Consider the following 25506-nt stretch of genomic DNA (forward strand, 5'->3'; position numbering starts at 1 on the left):
AAGATTCCTCAAATTTGTCATTGAATGCTTTATTAAACAAAAAATCGGCCTCTTGCGTCAATGGATAGTGACTTTGCCAATCATTACAAACGTGAACTGTATACAAAATGGTGCCGCGACCTGTAGATGTCGAAGGAGTAAACAAAAGAAGTTGACAAGAAAAGGATACCTGCAAAGTCACTACTACACTCTTCATCATAAAGCGGGTGCACGCAACTCGGAATCACACAATTAGCTCTGTAGTAATATTAAGTGTCAAATAAACCCATGAACTTCTTTTGAGTGTTAGCCCTGGTAAGGAAATGGGGAACCACATATGCATGAGGCGAAGACATTTTTTTTGTTCTCGAAGGGATTTTAGGCACGACCTGCGGTTAGATCAGTATTGCTCTACCACGGTAGAAACGAAGAGGTACAACTGCAGTCCAGTGTTTCATTAGCATTGGAATCTCAAACTAGTATAAAATCCTCACTGCATACTCATTACCTCATCGCATAAGATTAAGTTATGGGAAGAGTTCGCGACTGCTGAGGCAATAGCCATGCAACGAGGATAAAACGTGAAAATTCTGTCAACCGCCACCAGGGGAGGTGGGTGGGTCGCGAAAGTTGGCCGTCGTGCCGGAGTACCGTTAAAAGTTATAGTTATCATTCGATGCATTTTTTCTTCCTTTTCATTGGCCTTGAGCCCAACACGTGATCTGCAAATAACTGCCTACAAAGAAAGGTCTGTTCATGCGCATTATCGTCTGACAGGGATTTTGCTGCAAATAATATTCTGCTCATGCGTATAGTTGTGTCCACCCGAGAAAAATGGCAGCTCGTTTTCTAGCGATGTAGAAGAGCGTTTGGATTTGTATACTAGGCCCGAATCAACAGCGAAAATACAAGAAAGGCAATGAAAATTTCCCTTATTGTATTTCGGCAATATCTGAACGAAAGAGAATTGGATGAAGACGAGCTCGTATTATCGAAGGCGAAGTTACGCTTTCATCTGCATCTATTCAGCAAACAAAAGTGCGATTCCAAAAAAGTTCCCGAAGGTACTTGTGCAAACAAATTTAGGGATCGAATGAAAAAAACAATTATTGAACTTGGTTTTCACCAAAATATCGTGGTTTGTCAGTGGTGAGCAGATCAATTATTTGCCGAAGCTTAAGACTGAGGCAAATAATTGATCTGCTCGCCACTGACAAATCACAATATTTTGCTAAACCTATTCCAATAATTGTTAAATGTTTGCAGGGCTAGTACGAACTAGAAAGAGACATAGAAATATCCATCCCCAGCTATTCCAGTGACTTCACTTGAGTTAAAGTTGACTGAGACGCTACGAAATCCTGGTCTGTTCACCGGAACGAAGGTCGCAGTTATCTCGGTCTTCCCGTTAGCACGTACTGGGCCCCTAAAGATATCGAAAAATGAAAAAAAGGGGTCAGTTATAACGTACAGCAAGGGGAACTTTGGAGTTTTATTAATTAAAAACTAGCAATGGTATATTGCAATTCCTGTGTTTTGATTGGTTAGCAGGCAATGGTATATGAGCTCATACACCATTGACCACATATATGGTAGCCGAAACGCGTCATCGAAAACAGCTGGGGAGCTCAAATTTTGCAATTCTTTGGGCGTTTTGAATAAAACATACGCGCCTTGTTGGCTATCTACCATCTCATATCCAACGTGCGCTCGTGGAATCATTGTTAAATAGCCAGAGGCAGTGTGATGGTATATAAGACCTAAGAGACAGGACCTCCATGGAAGCTATATCATCAAGAAGACCAAAAAAGGAAATTGGTACCTGTGATCTATACATTAGCAAAGGGCTTTAGCCGATAAACCAATACTGGGAAATTTTTCTTTTTAAGTCTTTGGTGGGGGGGGGGGACAAGATGGAAATTATATAATTTGAATGGGGATATTTTTTATAAGAAACGCCATACTAGAGATTTACACGCCTGAAAATAAGGAGAGCTGACGCCCATTAAAGTAACCCTGCAGTCTGATCTCACAATTTTTATACTGTCGACATGATACGATTGAGCATGAGTGTAATTTCTGTTTCTTTCTCTGGAAGAATTTACTTTTGTGAATACAGAAAAAACATAAAAAAGACTAAAACATTTTACGTAATGTTACTGTTCCACACAACTAACGTTTTTACTCTAGTAAAACTAAAGCCCTCTTTCTGGGTTGTAACGTGACACGAAACCGGAGTTGGGGTTATTACAAAAGAGTGAATATTCGCCTGCTTTTACGTGTGTATTTGATGCTTGTACTTTATTATCACTATTTCTGTATATATCTGCGTACTGCGCCCGGCTAGCTCAGTCGGTAGAGCATGAGACTCTTAATCTCAGGGTCGTGGGTTCGAGCCCCACGTTGGGCGCTGATAATGTTTTGTAACTTTTCTCAAATAAACTCATTTTTTAAAATAAAAAAGAAAAGAAAAGAAACCTTAGCAAAAACAAAAATGTCATATGTGATAGACGTTATGTTTCCACACAACTCATCACACCAGTGCAATTCTGCATGAGGCCAGAACGAATGAAAACTCTTGTTCAAAAAAAGAGTTCTCATTAAAATTCGTTTTCTCTGACAATCACTTGAACGTAATTCAAGGTTAGCGGACGTGGCCTTGCTTTCGCCGGCGTCCCACTTACATCGTCAGTATTTTGGTATGTTTACACTTAATAGAACATTTTATTATGGTTGGTAAAATTTATACTTCACTGTTGGGGGGTTTGGGGACATGCTCCCCCAGAAAATTTTGAAATTTCTAGGCTCGGAAACGCTTTTTTTAGTATTCTCGCTGGTGTATTTCGTCGAAAACGTTAATCTCATCAAGTGTAAAATGACAGTTTTTTAGTGCTTAATAAGAACTTTCCTTCTGCATGAATTCTTTTTTCTTTGCCTTCCCCTTTGTACGGTTTTTTTCTTGGCATTTTTCCTTGTATTAATTTTTTTGTAATTTTCCCATCCCCATCTCCCCCCCCCCCCCCCCCATCACTTTTCTTATGGTCCGTCCCTTATTTAAAAAAACCTGACGAGTCTAGTGGGTGGGAAGTAACGATGCGAGATAAAGTGTTTTTAGCCAGCAGTTAAAAATGTGAGCATGCACACTTATCAACGTTTCTGTTCCATGCGCTTTGATTCGCAATAAATTAAACCGACTACATGGCACCAGATAAATGAGATAACAAACCCTTACTTGCAATCAACATCCATCGTTTTCGGCTCCATATTCCGACTGAACTCAAAGTGGAATTTCCCGTTGGTCAGATCAATCGGTAACGGGTTTGTTAAGGACACTGTCACTCTAACTTTTTCATTTAACTTCAATGCAGTAGAATCGGGAGCCTGGAAAAATAATGAAAGCAATCAATAAGGAATATCTAGAACACGCTCCTCGTGAGAGAGACGCATTTTCTCGCTGCTTGGTCTGTAATTATTATGGTCTATTTTCTCATGTAGTGTTTTTAGGGTGGGTGTGACTTCTGGAATTGCACGGCGACTCTCGAACTTACGATAATGTCATTATAGGCAAACTGGGCCACTTATCGGTGTGGTAGAGGAGTTAATTGAAGAGTTCTACGGTACTCAACCTTAAGCGTGCTGATTGTGCAATAATTTACGTGGACTGCATATACATAAATACGAAAGCATAGTAAGTTGTAACTCAAGCCTCATTGTAGCTGTAAGCAAAATGCAGCAAACGGAATAAAAGCTAAGATCAAAAGTTGGGGGAGAAAAATCTTAGAGTTATGCCCGGTTTAAATGTTGCATTTCACGAGGGTCCCGGAGTGGTAAAATGGGAACTGGGATTTGGGCAAAAATTTTATTGGGTAAATGAGATTTGGGTCACTGGGACTGGGATTTGGTCACTGGGAATTGGAACCACAGACAGAAAAACAATAGAACTGGGACTGGAATTTTGAAAACTTAGGAAAAACAATAGGCTGGTAAATGGGATCTAGGCAAAATTTGGGCTGGGAAAATGAACTGCATTCGACCCTAGTCGTCAAGACTTGTCTCGCTAAAAGTCTACACGACCTACCGGAGTCTATTTGCAAGAGACTTGACGTAAACTACGGAAAGGTTACTTGTAACTCTCTTACCGTGACTTCCAGTTCTGGCTTAATAAACTCGACGTCATCCTGAATGGCAAAATGCTGATCTGTTTCATCCACTGAACCTCTGAAAAATATCTTGATACTGGCGTCTGGTACCGCTGACTTGCCCAGCAATTCAGGGGGTGAAATCTTAAAGGTAGCACTTTTCTCTACAAGGAAAAATAAGAGTATAAGAAGGTTCAGCCAAATAGGTAGGAACGCCTGACGAGAAAATGTTTGGTTCAATGTCATGGCGCAAAGAGCGCAGCGAGGTCCGTATAAAATGACCGACAACTTTAACATACCAAATTTATTAGCTATATTTTGTTGGAAACTCGCCATGAAAATGTATTTTAACTGTTCTGGACAAGTTTTCCTCTTGCTTTTGATCGCTTGTTAGATTATCGCGAAAAGATACGTGTGTGTGCTAGCTTGTTCAAAGGCTATTACAACAGCCCGTTTCCATTTTTAATTGACTCTTGTCAGTTTTGAATCTCCTCCTGATGCGTTTTTTTGTCGCTTCATCGTATTCTTGTTTGACAAACAAGAACAACAACAGCAATAACAACTTCATCAACGACAACAACATTGAAATAAAGATGAATGCACATTTGTCACGAGCGTGGGTCAAAGAAAAAATCTGAGTGCACGTCAGATACCGGTTGGGCGCTCTAATCACTGAGCTGCGAGAGACTCTTGGATAAATGATAAAAATGTACATGTAATGACTGACTTACTTGACTTATGGCCATAAGCCCTAAGTGGGCAAAGGGCCGGGGTTTTAAGCAAATGTAATGACACTGATTATTTATCCATCGAGCTTAAAAACTTCATTATTTATAACAACAACATAATTTGATGGTTTTTAGCAGTAATTTTGGTAATCACACAGAGCTACGGTAGTGTGTTGTGACTATTGACACAAATATTAACGCCTATTTACTAGTGGTAACCACAGGTTAGAAAGTGCGGGCCTTGATGCACTTAAGAGAAGGTACTGGTACGAGAGTGCGTAATTCTAGATGGCAAAATGCATACATGTTAAAGTTTTTAAGAAGTTTGCTATAAGTTGTCATTACTGTGGTAATTGAGATATATTTTTGTTTTTGGTGAATGAGGAATAAGTCTCATAATTGTTTGTGAGAACACAACAAGATATAGCTAATGATAAATCACTCGACAAAAGAAAATTATTCCGAGTAACGCGTCACGCAAGGAATGCATGATTTTTTCGTTTCCAATTGCCGCGAACCAATCAGAGTTGTTTTTTGACTGACAGTTTTGCGAAGTGTAGTTGAGCACGCGGTGTGAATTGAGATGTGATTTCCCTCGGTCGGTAAACTCGCTTTGTTGTCAGTGTTGTAAGGAATTTCCCGATACTAGCCGTTGTTGGAATCATTCGCTTTGCCGTGGTTTATCTGTGATACAATCACAGCAAATCTCTGAAATCTTTTCAAACGTAATGTTTGCAATCTTCCATTTGACAGAAGCCTCGATCTTATATGACAAACTGTTGAGATTAACACATTTTTCGCATTATTATCGTTCTTGAAGAACAGATTTTTAACTTCCGGTGTTGCGACAAAATGTTGTAAATGACACATTTTTCGCATTCTGATCGTTCTTGGTGGAAGAACAAAATTTTCAACTTCCGCTTTGTGCTGGCCTTTTATTAACATGGCGCACACCAGTCTCGTTCCCAGAGTCAACGTTCCCTCAAGAGGAACGTCGACTCTGGGAAAGAGATTGGGTGCGCACGCGTTAAACGCAATCCGCTGGTCGCTGTCAAGATAAGAGTTGCGGGTCCAAGATAAGAGTATTTACGAGTATCGTGTGCTTGTATTTACCAGTAAATACAAGCACATCATTGCATACCCTGAACTAACTGTGATGATTTGATAGAACGCCCGAGGCGCTTAACTAACCCTTCACAAAAAAATATGCAACATTAACAAAAAAATACGCAACATAACAATTTGAATTTGCTAAAGCAAAATATCTTGTCCGTGTGACACGATTTTCCATGATATTAAACACTTTGAAGTTGAAACTACTTCAAACGAGACAGACTAACTCCCGAGTTAGGATTTCGAGTTGGAATTTCGAGTTGGATTTCAAGTCAGGATTTTTTTGACAAAGCAAAATCCATTACAATTATTGAAAGCTAACCGTAAACAGGCTAACCGGAGAGCGAAGTAGGCTAACCGAAGTGAATAGTAGGCTAACAGGACAGGAATGTGTAGAAGGCTAACCGGCGTGTATAGTAGGCTAAACGGAGTGTTTAGTACGGTAAGTGGCGGAATCTTGAAGCTTTGCTTGAAATCCAACTTGAAATCCTAACTCGAAATACTAATAACTTGAAATCCAACTCGAAAATCCAACTCGAAATCCTAACTCGAAAATCAAACTCGAAAATCCAACTCGAAAATCCAACTCGAAATCCTAACTCGAAATTCAACTCGAAATCCTAACTCGGTAAACAGGCAACCTCCTTCAAACGGGCTCTGCACTAAATCCTTTACCTTCGCCTGGTTCCAGAACAACAGTGTTTTTCTCGTCTTTTAGAGTTCTAGCTGCTCGTCCGGTGTAATGCACCAGAATGGCTGTAAAATGACCAGTGACTGTTCTTTGTTTGCTTGATTCGTTCTTCATAGTGGCAGTGGCCTGAAACGCTTCTCCAATTTTGACTTCATCAACCACGTCAATTTTGCAAGTAACATCTTTCACGACAGGGTCGTAAATTTCGAGATCTTTTTTGGAACTAAATTTGTTCACAAATTCCACCACTCTCCTTTCCTCATCTGAACCTGTGATGGTGGGACAAATAATAAATATAAAAGTAAACTATAAAGCTCTCTCGAGTTTTCTAAAATTAAGGATTTCAGTAAAAGTGTCTGTTTTCGCTTCGTGTTTGAAAAACGTCTAACATTGCTCGTGTTGGAGTTAAAAAGTGCCTTGTGTCGACGTGAAAGAGTGTTCCATAAGGTTGTGACTCTGTACGCAATAGAATACCGCATGATGTTATGACTATGTACGCTCATTCTTGACCTTGGTGTATAAATAAACAAACAAATATTCTTGTCAAATATTCTTGGGCGGGAGGTTGAGTTGGTTATCGGCGCACAGAGAATAAAGGATTTTATTATATGGAGGAGAGTGTTTTACTGGGAACTAAACCACTCGTAGTTTTCATACGCCACTCCATCCGGGACCCGAGTGGCGTATTTTCCGTATGTCACGCTTTCGAGTGTCATATCGTTCAATGACGTCACGATTCCCGCCTTTTCTACTTTGTTGAATGAACTGAATGCGTCGTTGCCTCAGTGTTTAGAATTATGGCGGTGGCAAGCAGGTTTGTTTTGCTAAACGATGAACAAGTGAAAGAGTTTTCCGAAAGCTTCGACAACGAAAACACGAAAAAGAAGACCTTGTACGATTTAAAGGTTTACAAAGAATTTCTCGACACTTGCGACGAGAAGAGAGAGATTGAGGATATTGCGCCTATGGAACTGCAAGAAATCATCAAAAAATTTGTTCTCGCTGTGCGAAAGAAAAATGGTGAAGAGTACGAACCCTCGTCAATCAGGGCGTTCATACAAAGCATCGACCGGCATCTTCGAAAAAACAATTATGGATTTTCCGTCCTCAACGACAAAGAGTTTCATGAGGTTCAAGATATTTTAAAGAAGAAACAAAAACAGTTAAAATCCGTGGGCAAAGGAAACCGGCCAAACGCAGCGGATCCGTTGTCGGATGAAGACATCGCCACTTTTTACAGCCGTGGAGTTCTAGGAATTCACTCTCCTAGAGCTCTATTAAATACCCTTTGGATGAACAACTGTATATTCTTTGGTATGAGGCCAGGTAAAGAGCAGAGGGACCTTTGCTGGGGCGATTTGCAGTTAAAAACAGATTCGGAGGGAAACCGCTTCATCAAATTCAACAAAGAAAGACAAACAAAAACGCGTACCGGTGAAAACCCTCGAAATATCAGAGAGAAGAAACCTCAAATGTACGAAAACAAGAGCAATGTAGATCGCTGCCCTGTCAATGCCTACTTGGCCTACAAAGATCATCGACCCGCTGTCATGATGAGCGATGAATCGCCTTTCTATCTTGCTGTTAACATCGAAAGGCCGAAACCCGGTCAAATGTGGTTCAAATGCTCTCCGCTTGGAATCAATTCCTTGAGAAGTATGCTGAAGAACATGGTACAAGATTCAGGCCTGGATTCAGACAAAAAGCTCGTAAATCACAGCACAAGAAAGCATTTGGTCCAGAAGCTGGTGGATACCGAGATACCACCCAACGAAATCATTCAGATTACTGGACATAAAAACGTGAACTCTTTAAACAACTACTCATCTCTGTCCGATAAGAAACAGAAGCGGATTTCCGCTGTATTGTCTAACGATGCCAATACCAGCCAAACCTTGTCAGCTGTCTCCATTGAGGAGAAAACTAAGTCGGATAGCTATTTAGCGGGTGCAGCTTTCGGAAGTTTATTTCAAAACTGCCAAATCGGAACGGTAAATGTGCAAGTGTATCAGCCCGGTCGTACCTAAAGTGTTCAAAGATTCGTTCTGAAAAAAGGCTAAAAATCACTGTTTCAGATGACTCAAGTCAGAGTTAATGACATTAATTTTAGTTTGTAAAATTAGTTTAGAGTACAGCTGTATGTTATATCCTTGGCACCGGGTATTTTGTATTTTTCACTTTAGTGTATTTTCTATTTTAATGAAGACCACCCGTATTTGTGTAAACCTTAATTTGGAAAGAATAAAATGGGCAATTTCAGATATTTTGTCTCCATATAATAAAAAGAACATTACACGTTGGCGAGAAGATATGAATTTTTTGTTCTCGTGGCAAACACAATATCTCACGAGTGAGCGCAGCGAACGAGTGAGATATTGCGGTTGCCACTCGAACATAAAATTCATATCTTCTCGCCACCGTGTAATATCCTCTATATATAAACTATAACTAGACTTTTGCGGTATATTGGCAAGTAAAATATTCCATATGAAATTTATCAACTATCGTACCATATTCTTTATAATATTAACACACGAACCGTCTGGGTGTTTGTAGTAGTTTGTAAGGTCGTTTCTTTCTGTTAATGTCCCAGGCTTTCGAGTACTGATATTTTTCCCAATGGAATACTTGTCGACATAGAAAGCCTTTAGCTCGCCGCTGAATGCGACATCCCAATAAACTCTGTCTGCATTCACTTCAGCGAAGATGAAGTCCGTGTCATAATTGAGGTATACCTCCCCGTTCTTGATGGCATTCACTGAAGCTGGTCCACACTGAAATAAACCTGAAAGAAACAGGGTGATATAAAATAGTGAATAGATTTAGCTAAGGCTAAAAGCAGAGCTCCCGGGTAATTTACTTTGCCATGTATTTAAACATCTGAATTCACTGACCAAAGACAGGGAAAAAAGTATGACTTGAGCCCGCGGTTTTAATAGAAAAACCATTTTGCGGTCAGCGGTAAACTTTAAAAAAACAAGTGTTCTGGATGAGCTCTACACCTGAGCCCGCCATATGGTCACTTGATACTGGTCTGCGGACACCTTGTATTAACAGCTGACAATTGTTCATAACATGGATGCCCAGTATCAAAGAGGTTAGTTGCTGTTAGTCTATTTCTGGAGTGCCGCTAGCCACAGTGACCATGAAACCTAAATGCATGGTTCTCCTATTTCTGTTGATTTTCTATGGTTATGGGGCTCCGCTTCGGGCCGCTGTGGAGCTCCCCTAGTTACATCAACATGAACATGATACATACTTATAATATGAAAGACACAACACTTACGCACTTATAATATGAACGACACAAAAATGAGATAAAGAAACTGAGAGGGCGCAATCCAGATATCAACGTCTTGAAAAGCTTTTTAAAAGTGATAGGTTGAAGACAATATCAGCATTATTACCTCCACTCTCCTCCTGCGGAGTTGCATCAATAGCCTGCCATCCGTCATGGCCAGGTGGCAGATCAAGGCGTTTAAACCAGCACTCGTTCCACACGTGATAGTTCCTAAAACGGCAAATTATCGACAAAGTGAATGCTAAAAACTACGATTGAATCAACAAGACGGTCATACTGAATTTGATTAGTCCAGTCCTGCAGACTAACGAATGTCATACCCTCACTTTGCTCGCACTTCCCTTGAGGAAACTCGGGGATACTTACTGCACACTCTTGTGTGCATGTAATTTATTTTGCAACGTCAAGCCAGGCCATGCATAGAGCGCTCGCGCCGAGAAACATTTCTTAACATATTTAGGGCTGGTAGCCATTGCGTTATTTTCGCTTGCGGTTTTCACTCCCACAATTTTTTGGTATTCAACTTTCTATTTTAATTCCCGACAGATTGTAAAAATATGAACAAAAAGTCAATGTGGAAAGTTAAAAAAATTTCAGTATTTCTGTCCACGCGTCATCGAATCCTGTCACCCAGTGCAGCCTACCCGTGTGCCCACATCCGCTTACCCCCTTTTCTCACCCTCCCCTCCCCCCTCCTCCTTTCCGCCGACCCCGTTCCCCAAGCTGGCGCACCTCCTCTATATCTCTACATTCTTACCACACTGAATCGTCGTTATAGTGCGGCATGGCTTTTCCGTCCTGGTCAAAGTGGTAATCAATAGTTAAACTTTTCTCTGTGTCGTGTGCTGACGCAAAGTTTGTCACGCTTCTTGTTGGTATTCCCAATGCTCGTAACACTGAAACGCAACAGACCAGTAGAATTATTGTCACGCAACTCCATTACTTCTCACCAGTATTCTACATAAAGATAATGAATAGAGTCCAATTTCTCTTTATGAACATCTCCATAATGGGCTCTTTCCGAGTTACACTTTTTTCATGCGCGAAACCATTCAAATGAAAATGAGTTTGATTTGCATGAAAATAGACGTGTAGGTGAAACTCATTTTCATATGAATGGTTTCACACGACGACTCATTTTGAAAAAGAGGCAAAGGGTAACTCGGAAATGGCCCATTAAGGCTGTCCCAAAGATGCTCGGCACCTGTTGGGCAACTTTTCCTTTTTCAACCAGCTTCTTTTCCTTTCGCCGGCAACCTTTTAATATTCTGAGCAATTTTAAGACCGAAGATTTCCGAAGATTGTCCGAGTGTTGGTCGAAGACCATTTATCAGTTTTCAGACTTTTTTTACGGTAGTGAAGTTTTCTGCCTATTTCCGGTTCAACTTTCAGCTCATTTTCGAGCATTTTTTGAACTTTTCCGAAGATTAATAAAGTTTTCTGCCGATTTTCGGTTCAACTTTCAGCTCATTCAGCATTGAAAACTCGTCAGTCAACTTGACGTCCTGAATATCTTCTCTGTTGTTCTCAAATTTTGGCCGTTATTTAGATTCTTCTGTTGTAGTTAAGTTGCATGAAAATGCTTAGAAATTTTACCTTCATATATTAGGAGAAATTAACCAGAATTCGTTTAATCTCTTCCTCTTTAATACAGACTCTTTCTAACTGAGACATTCAGTTTTGGTGTCTATATTAGATGTTCGACTGTATAAAATTCAAAAAATCAAACTGGCTCACGCACAAGAAGTCAGAAGTCCAGAAAACACCCAGCACTGCCCGTATTTTACGACTTCCTTTGTTTTCCAAAATTGTTCCAGAATTTCAACACTTCCACTCCAATGCCAGGGAACTTTGCCGTCTGGGAAATCGTCTGCCCAGCGGCCTGCTAAGACTCCGCCACGATCCGCAGAGTTGGCCTGAGATTGAAGGGAAAATAAGTGAGTAAAAGCTTTCCCCGCTATAAGATTTTATAATAAATATATATACATATGCGCATTACGTAATTGTTAACTTTTGTCAAGACAATTTGTCTCATGCTTAAAGGCGCTTTTTCATGATTTTAACCAAATTTCTGAACAGCCAAAATTTATATTTGTGTCGTAATAAAACTTAAAAATAATGGTCCATTTTCATTAACAATTGCTATATTAGAGCATTGAAACTGTAAACAAGCGTCTTTGGTTGCGGATGGCTCGGATGGAAATGGATTGCGATTTGAAAAATTAAGGCTTAATTTTGCGCTTCTTCAATATATACTCGATATTTTTAGCCGTAGTTTGAATCCTCACAGCAAATTACGGTTATATCTTCCTTTGAATGTTCAAAGATAGTTTAGACCAAAAATCTGCTAAATTCCGTGACGTAGCCCCTTTAATTTGCGTCCAGTAGTCAAGGTAACTTGACATGTATTGTTTCCAGGCTCTTTGGAAGCTGTAGGATGCTGAAGATGCTGGCAGGAGCCCAGTGGTGCTGGTTAAAGATAAAATTTGAAAAGATCGCCCAAAGAAATTTCTTGTCGTTTGCCAGTCGTCAGACATGCTCGTCGAAAAATTTGAATTTAACCCCGAAAGGAGACTCATCTGGGCGTGGCTCTAGCTTTATTTCTTTCTTTAAAATGAAACTTATTTTGTAAAAACGAGTACAAATAAAGGTGACTCTTATCGTTGTTTAACCCCGTTGACGACGTTTTTCTTTTTTGCCTTTGAACCTGCCTATAAACCTATCAACATCTTTAGTCTGTCCTGTGAACCTTAAGTGAGTTTAAAAGCCACAATTTACGCCCCTAAACGAGACGACGAGCCCCTCCCCTTTACCTTTCGCTCTTGTGCATAGGAGTGCTCTTTACCGGTTAAAAACATCCCTTTGAAGGGAGTACTTACCATAGATGTCATGGTTCGAACCACATGGATTACATTAGACATCGCCTTGGGTCTAAGTTCTGCTTTGTCCAGCAACCACAAGGCGGAGTTTAAAGCCACTTCGTCAAACTGAAGACAAAGCAAACAAATCAGAAAATGTACATGCACGCACAGCACACAAAGTAGATGTTCGGATTACTTTCTATTATTCGATTAAATGTCAATTGAGGATGATTAATTTTATATTCTAGTTGCAATGCAAGCTGAAGTAAGTCCTACGTTTTGACTAAATTAGGTTTACACATCCTCGCTAAGCGCAGCCTACATTATCAGTGTAATTGTAATGATATCTTTAACAAATTTCTCGATTTTGATTGGTTCTCCCAGCGCCTGTTTGAATCGTAACTGGCACGCAGTCATTGGTGACAGTCACCAATAACAGTTCTTCTCAGAACTACTCCCACCCGGACGATCACACTATACGAACTACTGATACTCCTGGGTTCAAACCATTTACTGTATTATTTTCCTTCTGTTTGTAAAACTGCATTATTGCATATACCTTTGAACCAAGAGCCCATTTGAACTGTTTAACTCAATAGAAGTTCTGAAAGACTTTCCTTAGTTACCTCAAAACTTATTACTGATCCTATTAGTTAATAACTGGACACCGTGTCGTTCAATATCTAGGGGTAATCATTTCATTATATAGCGTAAGTAACATACTATCTACAAAATACATAAAGCGTTCAAGGTTTCTCAGCTTAAAAAACCCGATGGTAGATGAATCCATCAACCTTTCCCCTCCCCGCCTAAGCCCGTGACTGTATTTTACGTGTTTTATTTACTGCTGTATTTCCCCCTACCGTCCCCATAATTTATACCTGTCCAAAGTTCCAGGGTATTTTTGACATCTTTCTCGTGCTACCCCTCCAAATGTGACCGGTTTCCTTTAGCACGTATTCGTCAACATTCAGATCAAGATCTTCATTGTTTTCCATGTACACCACATCATCTGTAAAAAATGTAATGTTTCTTTACTTACCTTGATAGAGAAATCGTAGATAGGCAAATAATTATTGATATCGAACACTTTTGGAATCTATCGATCTTCCATAAGCTTCTATACCTTTTTGCTTCGAATCTATTTCCTTTTAACTCAATTAATTAGAGCAGTTCTCACTTGATTGTCATCCGTGATTCCAGTATGCCTCGTTCTGCGTTACTACTTTCAGTGACTGCTCTAAAAACTAGTGTAACTTTTTCAACCAATCAGAAGTACCATTTGTCACTCACTGTCACACGTATTCCCGTGCTTCGTGCAAGCTGCATGTAATTGCTTTGAGTTTCGATAGCTTTACTTGATTATTGGTGTCCCGTTTTATGATTGCCAGAGATAACTTTGGTTTTAACTAATGGTACTCAATTGAAACTGCTATATCAACTTGAACTGAGTTGATAAATTAAGGTCGCGCGGGACCCTTGCTCATTAATAAATTCATTAGCCAAATTTCTTGACGGAGTGCAATCTTGTAAAGCTTTAATTCACTACATTTTGAACATCGATTCCTCTAAAATTTAACAAGGATATTCGGGGATGATGGAATTACATCATCATTGTCCTTTTACTGAGAGATGACCTTTGTCTGTGATGTTACAAGCCCTTAAAAGTTTAACTGCAGATAATGCGATTTTGTGTCCAAGTTTTCAGCTAGAACAGCGCACCAAATTAAATGATTATATAGCCTAGTGATAAATCTTAACCTCTTTTGTGCTACGGCTAGAACGAAATTTTCGATTTCAAAAACGGCTACAAGTTAATGGCTTCTAAGAGAGCAAAAATGTGAAATCTAAACTTTGAAACGTGCTATCTTCATTTTGAGAAGGAAATTTAGAAATTCGCTCTAGTCATAGCACAATAGAGTACACCAAGTTTATGTTCCTCGCGAATCAACTCTTGGAATTCCATATCGGCGGAGAAAACTTGGACACAAAATTGCAGGTTTTGAGGCTTCCGAAGACCTTCCGAGTCAGTGTTTACAACAACGTGTGATATATTCAAAGCTGTGAATCTAATTATGATAATTCCCTATGTTCCAGCGCACGTGGCACAAAGCTGAGAACAATTACTAGTAATTACTTGTACAAAAGAGTTTAAAAACAAACATTCTCATGAATATTTCGTTTGTTGTCGGCTTCAGTCGTCCGGCAGTTTGTGCATACTCTTTAAATAAATACATACTAATGATTGCAGGGGTCCTGCGCGACCTTAAGGTAAATTCATCGCTGTGGCAAATTTGGAATGTTTGCGTTGTTTTTCCTTCGTCTAATCAAATTGTGCTTATGCACAAGCTACTTACAATCCCATTATTTACTCAGGCCCCGTCCACACTGACCCGGGTAAACTTGAAAACGCATTTTTTTTACCCGGATAGGCCAACCGTCCACACTGAAACGGCGTTTTTGGTCACCGAAAACGGAGCTTTTAAAAAACGCTCCCCAAAGTGGGTATCGTTTTCAAATTAACCCAGGTTTATATGGACGGAAAACATTTTACCCGGCGTTTTCAAATTCTCCGTTTTCACAATTTCAAATTTACCCTGGTCAGTGTGGACGGTGCCTCAGATGAAGGTCTAACGTTTAAGAACGGTGTCTTTAATTGCAAATTAGCCATCAATTCCATCAAGGCTGAACTTAAGACCGATCGAGGCCTAAACCAAAAAAACAGCAGTCACTGACAAACACTTCAACATTCCAAGACAGTGACAAGCTTTTAAATTGTTTCAATTCTATAACTCTTGGTAAAATGAACTGCATTTGACTATCTTAGATCTATCTTAATTTGATTAAAAAAATCACCTTGACACCACGCATTGAACAAGATACAAATCTGTTCTTCGTGTTTGTGTCGATGCAGAGATTCTTCTCCAGAGGAATCCTTGGACTTTGTCTCCACCATCACATCATAATAGCCAATCGCAGCTTGCGCAGAGGACATGATTGACAAGTGAACTGTATTTCCATTGGCTTCTTCGGATGTATTCGCATTCCCCATTTCCACTGGCTTCTTCGGCGACATTCGCATTCCCCATTTCGAATGGATGAGTTCTCCATCTTGTATTTCGACTCGCACAACACCACCTTTGTTTTGCTGAGGATTTTTACCTGCACAGAAATAATACCCAAATAATGTGTTATGAAATGATTTAGTTACCAGTCTTCTATTAAGAGCACGTGCTCGCCCGGCTATGTATGGCCTCGTTTTCATAAATAAACTAGAGTTGTAGTTTGTACAGCCATCTTGAGTGTTTGCTCATTTCGGCTTCCCGGATATTTGAAGCATAACATAATGACTTAACACCATAGGCGACGTACACTGAATACGGTTTAGCTGAAAATATGTTACCAGTGACGAACTGCAACGTTATGACATCGCTCTGTGGATTGTAGTCTCTGTTAAATGTCACAGTGACGTCAAAGGCCTGTCCTCTCCTAAGTATCAATTGATCAATCTCGTATTCATCAGTGTTGTGAGCTTTTCTGTTATCTTCTTTATGTAAATTCACTTTTACCGCCTCCAACTGACTTGCTGAAAGGCAACAATAGTAATACATTTTCCCGTTAACCTAAACTTTCTACGGTTTACGTTGAATTGAGTTAACATTCTCGACAAACTTTCCCTTTTAACCTGCTTTACCCCCTCCCCCTGTGGAGGTGGGGAAAGGGCTAAGGTAGGCCCCATGCCAGGTCCCCGGCCGTTGTTACCCTACCTCAAGGCAACCCACTCGTATGATTACAGACGAAATTTGACTCAACTCAGTCCAAATTAACAATCAGATTATGACCTCGAACTTTCTATTTAACAATTAGTTTACGAACTGAAAAACGCATGTTACGTCGCGAAAATTTCCTATCATGAGGTAATTACCTTGTTCTCTGAGATTTCCCAGCATCAATACGGTGTTGGTCTCCCTGGGAACAGTAGGGATGTTTCTGATTAGGAAAGAAAAGTAAGGCTTTATGCACCAATCTCTGATACACTGTCGCCAAGGAGATTTACCGTCACTAGGCAAGGTGTCCTGTCCTTATGACATTATGTTGACAATTGAATGGCATTTGAAAACGCAACCTGATCACAGTTGAAAATCTGACCAGCTATAAACACGTTTCTAATCTGTTTATGCCAAAGACGTATCTCCCCTGTTAATCTCAGTCGTCAATAATAATGCAGTAATTTCCAAGTTTCGAAAAATATGTACAGCTGTCCAAGAAGGAAAATACATACGGTTTGTTGTCGTTGTTATTGACACTTCCTGGTTGTGGCTCAGGCTGGGTTTCTATTGGTTGTTCTCTTTAAAACATATAAACAATTTGTTAACAACTTGAGAAAGAGCAAATTTTAATGATTGATTATCTTTTTCATGCAAACTCGTTTCACATTTTTGCACGCCTTGCAAAGAAACTGTGAAACTACAATCTCGGGTGATTGTCCTTGCAACAAACCCAGAAAACATTCTCTGGACACTTACTGTTTTTTCCCACTTGAAACGTGAAAATATCTACAAATTCCCCCTCTCCCCTTTTCAATGTTTTGTAACCTGAAAAAACAATGCCTCCTCTCTGCCTATTTCGTAACATTGTAAAGAGGGGAAGGGGGAAATTTATTTCATAGCATTCGTAACGAATTGTTTTAAAAAGTTATTAGAGGTGTCCCAACTACCTTTGTCTGGATTGTAGGTCCTTAAAGTGCTACTATGATCAAATTTTTGATTTTCATTTTTTTTACATTTTCGTGGACAATTAGACTTTCTTACTCACCATGCCAAATTTCAATCTATTACGAACATCACAAGTCGTTTTAATATAACATTTATCCCATGGAATTTACGTCCGCCATTAATCAACCTTGTTCCAAAGCTTGGTTGCGAATAGGGAGATCTAGAAAATAACGTCAAAGCCCAAAAATACCTCACGGGTTGAAATTAGAATAACAATCAGCATAGAAAATTGCACGAAAAACAAGTCCAAAGTTTTTGTTTCTTTTCGCGTGATTTTCAATACATACTGTTGTTATAATTTCAACCCGTGAGGTATTTTGGAGCCTTTGACGTCATTTTCTCCCTATTCGCAACCAAGCCTTGGAACAAGGTTGTTTAATGGCGGCCGTAAATTATCGGAAATAAACGTTAAAATAAAACGACATCTGATTTTCGTAATGGATTGAGTAAGAGTGAGTAAGACAGTCTTATTGTACAAGAAAATGTAAAAAAAAGGAAATCGAAAATTTGATCATAGTGGCGCTTTAAAGCGTCAAGTTGAATTAACTAGGAACAAATCGCACAGTAAAGACTAATTCCATAACGTTACCAGAAAATTTCTGGAAATGTAGAGTTTTGTCACCGTCAAGGTATTCTGGCAAGTAAAAATCAGCAAGTGTTCTTTCTTCGACTAATCCCTCATATATGCCATAAGCATATAAGCTATCCGCTCAGTCAAAATCAATAAAAATCAAACATTTTATAATGGGTTTGTTTGGCTGTCCTACGTTGCTGTCGGTCACATTCAATGGAATCTCGATTTCTCGAACCCCCAAATAACTCGAACCAAAATTCCCAGTCGAACACTGCAATTTCACCCGCAATTTCTCCAACCAATGTTCTTAAATTTCCAGTGAATGTTCGAAAAATGGGGATTCCAATGTACTTTAAGGGCAGCCGCCCTAAGGGTGACCACTTATAACAGAGGTTAATTAAAAGATTTTGAGTAGACAACTGTAAAAGCAGAAAAATACTCACTCGTTGTTATCGGAGCTTCCAGGCTGTGGCTCAGGCTGGGTTTCGCTTGGTTCCTCTCTATAACACATAACAACAAAAAAAGTTAATGCAGTTGTCATGAGTATGGGGTAAAGTTGAGAAAACTGAGAATTTCCTCCCTCGTTGGGTTTTGTCGTTATAAAGCTTAAAAACAGCTGACAGTTGCAGATGGAAGTGCCTCGACTGAAACAGAGCTTGATATGCTGCCAGCCAGAAAGAAAACGGCGCAAACAGTTGTGTTGTGTCGATCCATACTCTTTATTTGAATTCCTAGATTCTGAGATATAATTCCACAATTTACAGAGAGATAATTCCATAATACAGAGAGAGAGAAAATTCCGCCAAAGACCTTTATTTTTACGTTCTGGTTCAATTCCTTTTCTGCGCGCGTCTTTCAAGTGTCTGCAAACGTATTAATTGCAATTGCTTAAATTGCTAACATACTGCGAGGATCATTTCATTCATTTCATCATTTATCCGCAGTTCGCATATATGTCTTTCATATATTCAATTTGACAATTATTTATGTTTCGAACTTGCTGCCATTTAGATTCAAGTATAAAGTGAGGCTGATACAATACCTATCCCAGTTTCCACTGCTAATTCTTACGATCGGCTAGTGCCGAATATCAATTCTTTTCCGTTAATTCAAATAATTATTTGTTTAGGGCGTGAAAGTTAGTTTCCAAAATTGTTGATCACCTCGGGAATTCGAAAAAGTGGTCGTAAAATTTTATCCATCTGTAAATCATCTTAGAGCTTTAATTTGGAGATCTGTTTCAACCAACATTATTTGCAATGTTGTAATACGGTAAATGCGACGAGGTAATATAAAACGATCACCACAGCTAGATAAAGATGAAAATGACCAGTGTTATATTGACATCGGAGTTGTCATAGCAACCAAATAAAACACGAAATCTGCGGGAAAAAGTTAGTACAGTAGAGGCCCAGTCCACAAAAACTGATAATACATCTCGAGATTCCAAATTATCACATTTGCAGGCGTAGACTAAATTATATACAAAAGTAGCAACCGGAGCACCAAGCGCGAAAGACAATTACGTAATTACCTCAATAGTATGCTCTTATGGCTTCTTTTATGGCGGGTACAAGCTCTCTTGAGTACCTCCCGGTGCGAACGAAAGAAATAAAACCGCAGTGCCGTCATAACGTTGCTATGACAACTTCGATATCAATACAACACTAGTCAAAACAAATTTTTATCTTTATCTTAGGTGATCGTTTCTCGATAGCTTTGTTAATGGCGACGAAGTTAATTTTCAAACTTGAGCGATGTTGCCCCAAAAAAATGCAGTCGAGCCACCTTAAGACCAGTCGGTAATTTCCAAAGATGGTCACCGTCGCTTACGAGAGCTTTAATTACAGAGTTTGAGTGACATTTGAAACGGAGCAGACTAGCTATTATCATAATTAAATTGTTTTAGACGAGTTATCAAAGTTTCTTTGTTATCTATTCAAAAGTCTTGGACCTCAACGCCCAAACCGAGGATGACGGAATCACACGACTTAATGGGAGTCTCCAGAAAGCGTATACAACTTAAATTTGTAGCAAATAAAGATGGTAAATTTTTCTATAAATTTGATATTCGAGTTAGTTATCCACGAACTAATCGGACTCAAATTAGACCAGAATGTAGTTCGAAGACTGTTTTCTTTCCGGAGCCCTGACGAAAGCGAATCGATGAAATAAATATTGTCCGCGAAATTCCGGCAGAGGCAGTTCTGGAATCCTCACTTTTGAAGTTGTGCAAATTACGTAATATATGCAAATCTCGGGATTGGTTTACTCTGCGCGACTTGAGCTCTGATTTTCTAAAAATCATTTACGTTTTAACGTTCGCCACCAGTCTGACACAAAATGCGTCGTTAACATAGCGGATCTACTTTATTCTATCAGCTATATTGCGACAAGACTAAACAGCCCTGTGAAATGCATGAAACTTGAATAAATTCCCTCTATTACGTTGGAGTTGTGCGACCAAAAGCAGGAAAAGACTGAAAATCAAAACTAAAACATCTGCCTTCGTTTAAAAAGCGGCTTTCTATAACGTTTACTAGTTAAGATAAAAAGCGCGAAAACTTAACATACCTGCGTTAGCTACACCCTTGCAACCTTATTGTCCAGTGTGATGTCGTGACAAAGTAAGCTGAAATGTTTTTGATTGGGTTTTTATTTATATCTTCCCTGGTGCGAGTCCTATCGATAGTTATTTGCTTCTTTGTTTAAAAATTTTATGTTTTTTTACTCTTAAAGAATATTCTGGATTTATCAAACATCAGGTTTTCAGCCTGTTGCAATATCATAGCGACTAATTCTAGTAGCCTGAAAGAATCGCTTTGCGCGTAGAATTTCAGTATTCTGCGAACAAACTGATTCAATGACCGATTCGATCGTTCCGTGGTATGCGCCCTATGTAAATGCTTTCCGAAAAAAAAAATACAAAATGGAATATTAATGAGACGTGCATGTCTGTTCACTGCATCGGTTGCTTCAACTCGCTTTTTACGCAAAAAATGACGCATGGATTAATTACTGCTTTTCTAACTGATGCGCCTTAAGCTCAGTCTGAATTAGATGGTAGTTTTGAATTAGATCCAAGAACATCAGACAGAAACCGGCACTCCTAAAATGCCTGAGATGAGTCAAGGGTCGTAGATGCGCCCGGATCCCGCTCAACCGAATATAAAACACTTAACATGTAATAGGCAACCACTCTATGGGTGTGTCAACTTGAACCGTGTCAAGCTTTTCTGTTTTGTCGTCGTTCTCATCAGAACGTCGGAAGAACTCCCTTCACTCGCGCTGAATTATGATTCTTTGCGTGTTCAGTACTCGTCTACAAATATTAATCAACATCAGTATTTTGTTTATTTTCCCTAAGTTTTCAAAAAGAATGGTTGAATCCTGATACAAAACTAATTGCGATTTTGAAACGATTATTTCACCGGTTCCCATTTATACACCTGGGTGGAGAGAGGCACTATAAGAGTAAAGTGTCTTGCCCAAGAACACAACACAGTGACCCCGGCCATGGCTCGAACCTGGACCGTTCGATCTTGGAGTACGGCGCGCTAACCATTAGGCCACCACGCCTCCCTACATTTGAGGCTAAGCAACTATGTAATATATCGATTTCCTAAACTGTGAATTTTTGAGAGAGTATGGAGGCCTCGAATCACTTATTGTGTTCATGTACATGATTTAGATTTTAGTTGTGTGAAGGTCCTGGTGGGGGTCTCGAAATGTTAGTTATCAGTTAAATATTGAGCGATTTCTTAGCAATTTGTTAAAATTTCAGCTCATTTCTCAGCCATTAGTAGATTTTGTAGAATTCAGATCTCCCAACATTGTTGCATTGCAAGTTGAAAGGTGTTCGCACATGTTGCCGCAACTTGCATTACGCATGGCTATGCGCGCAACAACATTTTACAACTTGCAGTGCAACATTGTCGCGAGACAAGTTGAAAGAAGCTAAGAATGTTGATCGTATAACTGGGCCTTTAAAGAGCGCGTAACGTCTCAGCTGGTTAGAATAGAACAATCATCATCAAGAGAAAATATTTTTATTTTTGCTTGTCATCATAGAACGTCTGAGTGAATACTAAGGCTGCATTCATTATGTATCCTACAGGGGGGGGGGGGCAGAGGATTTTAGGGGGGGTTCTCAAATTTTTAGAGCAAAAAATGGGGGGATATGAAAATTGTTTAAATATCTCCTGGGGGATGCTTATTTTTTGTGAGATTCTGTCTAGCTTTTGCAATAGTTTTAAAAAGTGAAAAAAGAAATGATAAGTACAGCAGCTTCTTTCAAGGATTGTAAGCAACAAGGGTACCTCTATTATTCTGAGAGACTATAGTACCTATTTTGAAGTTTTTCAAGTAGTGTGCCTGGCCTGTAGATGTAATGTTTCTATACAGTATAGAAAGTAAAACATCTAAAATGGAAACATTTAATGCAACCTCAGTCTAAGCAGTGCAACTTTATTGAATCAATGAATGCAGAAGAAAACAATGTAATTCAGTGCACAGTTTTATGAAATTAAACAACAAATGTGCACTTAAATGTTCAATGAAAAGATACGAACAATATGACTGGAAAACTATCGCATCCACGTTTGAAAATATGAACAAGCTGTACGTCGAAGAACAAATATTTAGACTATCATAAACTTTCTCTTCCTTGGGAAGAAAAATGATAAGATAAGGAGAATAATGGCACATGACGCACTTGAGAGGAATGATGCTGAACGGCCAGAAAACGAGGGTGAAGATGATGGCAGCAGCGGAGATGAATCGCACCACATCGGTGGTGTGATAGTGAGAGTGATGATGATGATGATGAGGTTGTTGCTTTTGTCGACAAGAGTGACAGTGAAACAGAGGTTCCTGTCAATACTCCTGGTAGTACTCATACACGAGCTATACCTAATTCGCGCTACTTAGACTGGCTGGCATAGGGTACGACATAAACTGTCAAAGCTCTCTCGATGTTGTTATTAAACATGTCTCTTGAAATCTCAAACATATATAGTATACTATTATACAGATATTTATTTTGATATTTCCTGTGAGGGAAGGGGGGGTATTCATTTTTCGGCTGATTGCTTGGGGGATTATGAAAATTTGTATCGACCTGGGATATAAAAAAAAAAAGAGCTGCTGAAAAAAAATTCCTCCCCCCCCCCCCCCCCCCCCCCTGTAGCATACATAATGAATGCAGCCTACGAATGTTACAGTAGAACCCCGGTAATTCGAACTCGGATAGCTCGAACAACCCCGCTAACTCGAATTAGCTTCTATTTCCCTTGGACCCACTTTTCATTCATTTTTACTCGGTTAACTCGAAAACCCCGCTAGCTCGAACTGTTTTTCGTTTCCCTTCAGAGTTTGAGTTACCGGGGTTCAACTGTACTTTAAACCCTCACCAAAACTTACATTAAAATCGCTTTGTTTATTTGGGGAGAAATAACTCCAGTTTTTGAATTAGTCATTATCCTTTTAAAAAGAAACTCACATGTTAATCCGTCATTTCACAGACTATAGTTTTGTAAGACATTAGATGGAAAGCAAGGAAATGAGACGCACGATAGAATTTGAGTCAATGAAAGCAGTGACCCGGTCATCAAGGATAAAAACCCAATTTAGATGCCGCATTTCTTTGAGTCGAATCGAATTTAATTCACAAGAGTTCCAGAAAACGCGATGAAAGTTCGCTTTAGATCAGTGGAATAGCCGCTTAAATAGCGAAGTAAAATATGATGTTCCCAATAATGTTTTATCGAATTATAGTTGAATCAAGCTATATTGTAATCGAGATTCATTTACAAACGAAAATTTCGATTGAAGTTTTTCAGTATGTTTCCCCCGCAGTCTATCTTGAGAGTCTATTATTCTCTGGCGGTCTAACGGATTAAGCCGATTTTGAGCGTTGGTCTGCGGGCACATTATTTATTTTCTGGCGGTTTACGGTCAAGAAATTTATGGCGGTCTCGGTCTCAGAAGAAAATGAAAGAAATTTGCTGTATAGAAAGAAAAATATATGGCGATCTGCGGACTGAACGACCCCCTTTAATAGACCCTTTATCATAACAATTTTACAACTCGAAGACTTGAACATGTACCATTTTTATTTGCCCGTATAAATATCGACATTTCGGTATCAACTTTACATTAATTACGTTAATTAACAAGAACTGAAAGCAATTCTTTACCTTCTAATTCGTCTACTAGTTCCAGCACCCATTGTTTGTGTTTGATGCCTGCCCCTCAGCCACTCTGTCAACCGAAAAGAAAACAAAAACAATTCCACATACTTGAATATATTTGTACGTCGCCGATACATCTTTTCAGTAACGCGACATACATAGCATTAACTGCAAATGTAGAATGCTAAATTCGCTTAGGTTTCGATGGATTCGTAAATAGGCGACTTATTTGTAACGATGTTTCATCAACGCTCGTGAGCAACTTGTGAAAATCAAAATAAAGTAATCTTGATAGCCTGGCGATGTCTTAAATTTACTACTGTGTTGAATTTTAGGCATGACCGCTCTACTGAACCGATCTCATAAAAAAAAACAAAGGGAATCTCGCAAGGCAATAGAAAAGCTGAAAACGTTAACATAAACTCACAGTTGCACTTTAACGAATAGATCGCGAAAACAACATGAAAGCCGTCTGGTTCAGCCATTAAAGTCTGCTTGTTGCTATGGACCTTCGGGACAAGACAAAAATAAAACAAAATGTATTCAATGTTCGTCGTGTCGTGCTGTGCGTTGCGTGAAAAATTTATTTCGTCTGAAATTTATTTTTCCCCGTCAGCGCTATTCGATCTACTCTTTCTTTTATTCTTTGTTCTCGCCACGGGGCCCTTCAGACAATACACAATCCGGAGCGAGTGTATAAAAAGAAAAGACCCCCCCCCCCCCCCCTTTGAAGTCCTTTGTTGGCTTTAATTACGATCACGCGAGCCCAGGGACTCATGATCGATCAGCTTAAAATTTGTTCACAACACCCTTTACCTCAGCAGGTGAAGAAAATACTGAGACAGTGACTGTATGATTTGGTTTTTTTAAAACCGTTTAGCTTTGCCATTAATATTTCCTCCGTCGTCTTTTACCTTATAACTTGTTCTTAAAGTGCTACTATGATGAAATTCGTATGTTTTCGTTTGTGGCCATTTTTAAATATATTAACAAGTACTCTATATGAGAAGAAACATTCCGTTTACTGTGTCCAAATATGGCTCTTCTTTCTGGAGATAGTCAAGTTTTAAAAATATGCAAATTTGCAAAATGATGACGTCATAGATCAAATGTAAAGAAAGTAATATCTCAGCCAATTTGTATCGAAAGTCTCT

At 39.3% G+C, this 25506-nt stretch overlaps 1 protein-coding gene and 1 non-coding gene across 3 annotated transcripts; one reads left to right on the top strand and one right to left on the bottom strand.

Moving 5' to 3' along the window:
- Positions 1-11: 11 nt before the first annotated feature.
- Positions 12-24885, bottom strand: LOC144644496 (protein-glutamine gamma-glutamyltransferase K-like). Of its 2 annotated transcripts, XM_078503988.1 has the most exons (17): positions 24780-24885; positions 24359-24422; positions 18605-18661; positions 17095-17160; positions 16738-16802; positions 16216-16398; positions 15669-15974; positions 13694-13824; positions 12831-12938; positions 11693-11867; positions 10709-10847; positions 10058-10161; positions 9190-9435; positions 6635-6919; positions 4119-4282; positions 3212-3360; positions 12-1405 (listed from the first exon to the last, which is right to left on the bottom strand). In XM_078503988.1, exons 2-17 carry the CDS (start codon positions 24388-24390, stop codon positions 1258-1260), a joined length of 2358 nt encoding a protein of 785 aa, XP_078360114.1. In that variant the 5' UTR covers positions 24391-24422; positions 24780-24885; the 3' UTR covers positions 12-1257. The 2 variants fall into 2 exon arrangements, with proteins under 2 accessions (XP_078360114.1, XP_078360115.1); XM_078503989.1 differs by lacking the exons at positions 24359-24422; positions 24780-24885 and adding an exon at positions 20736-20781.
- Trnak-cuu (transfer RNA lysine (anticodon CUU)) lies at positions 2317-2389 on the top strand. The gene has a single exon. It is a non-coding gene; the product is annotated as a tRNA-Lys (tRNA).
- Positions 24886-25506: the final 621 nt, after the last annotated feature.

Source organism: Oculina patagonica, chromosome 2, assembly GCF_052425735.1.
Source record: "Oculina patagonica isolate OP01 chromosome 2, crgOcupat, whole genome shotgun sequence".
Taxonomy (NCBI): Eukaryota; Metazoa; Cnidaria; class Anthozoa; order Scleractinia; family Oculinidae; genus Oculina; species Oculina patagonica.

What these genes read in the sequence shown, in the direction of transcription:
- LOC144644496 (XM_078503988.1), bottom strand. Translation starts at nt 24,390, where the DNA reads ATGGGTGCTGGAACTAGTAGACGAATTAGAAG. An exon ending in TACCCTGGAACTTTGGACAG is followed by an intron (nt 12,939 to 13,693) that starts GTATAAATTATG and finishes CTTTGTCTTCAG; the next exon opens with TTTGACGAAGTGGCTTTAAA. An exon ending in TTCGAACCATGACATCTATG is followed by an intron (nt 11,868 to 12,830) that starts GTAAGTACTCCC and finishes CTTCAATCTCAG; the next exon opens with GCCAACTCTGCGGATCGTGG.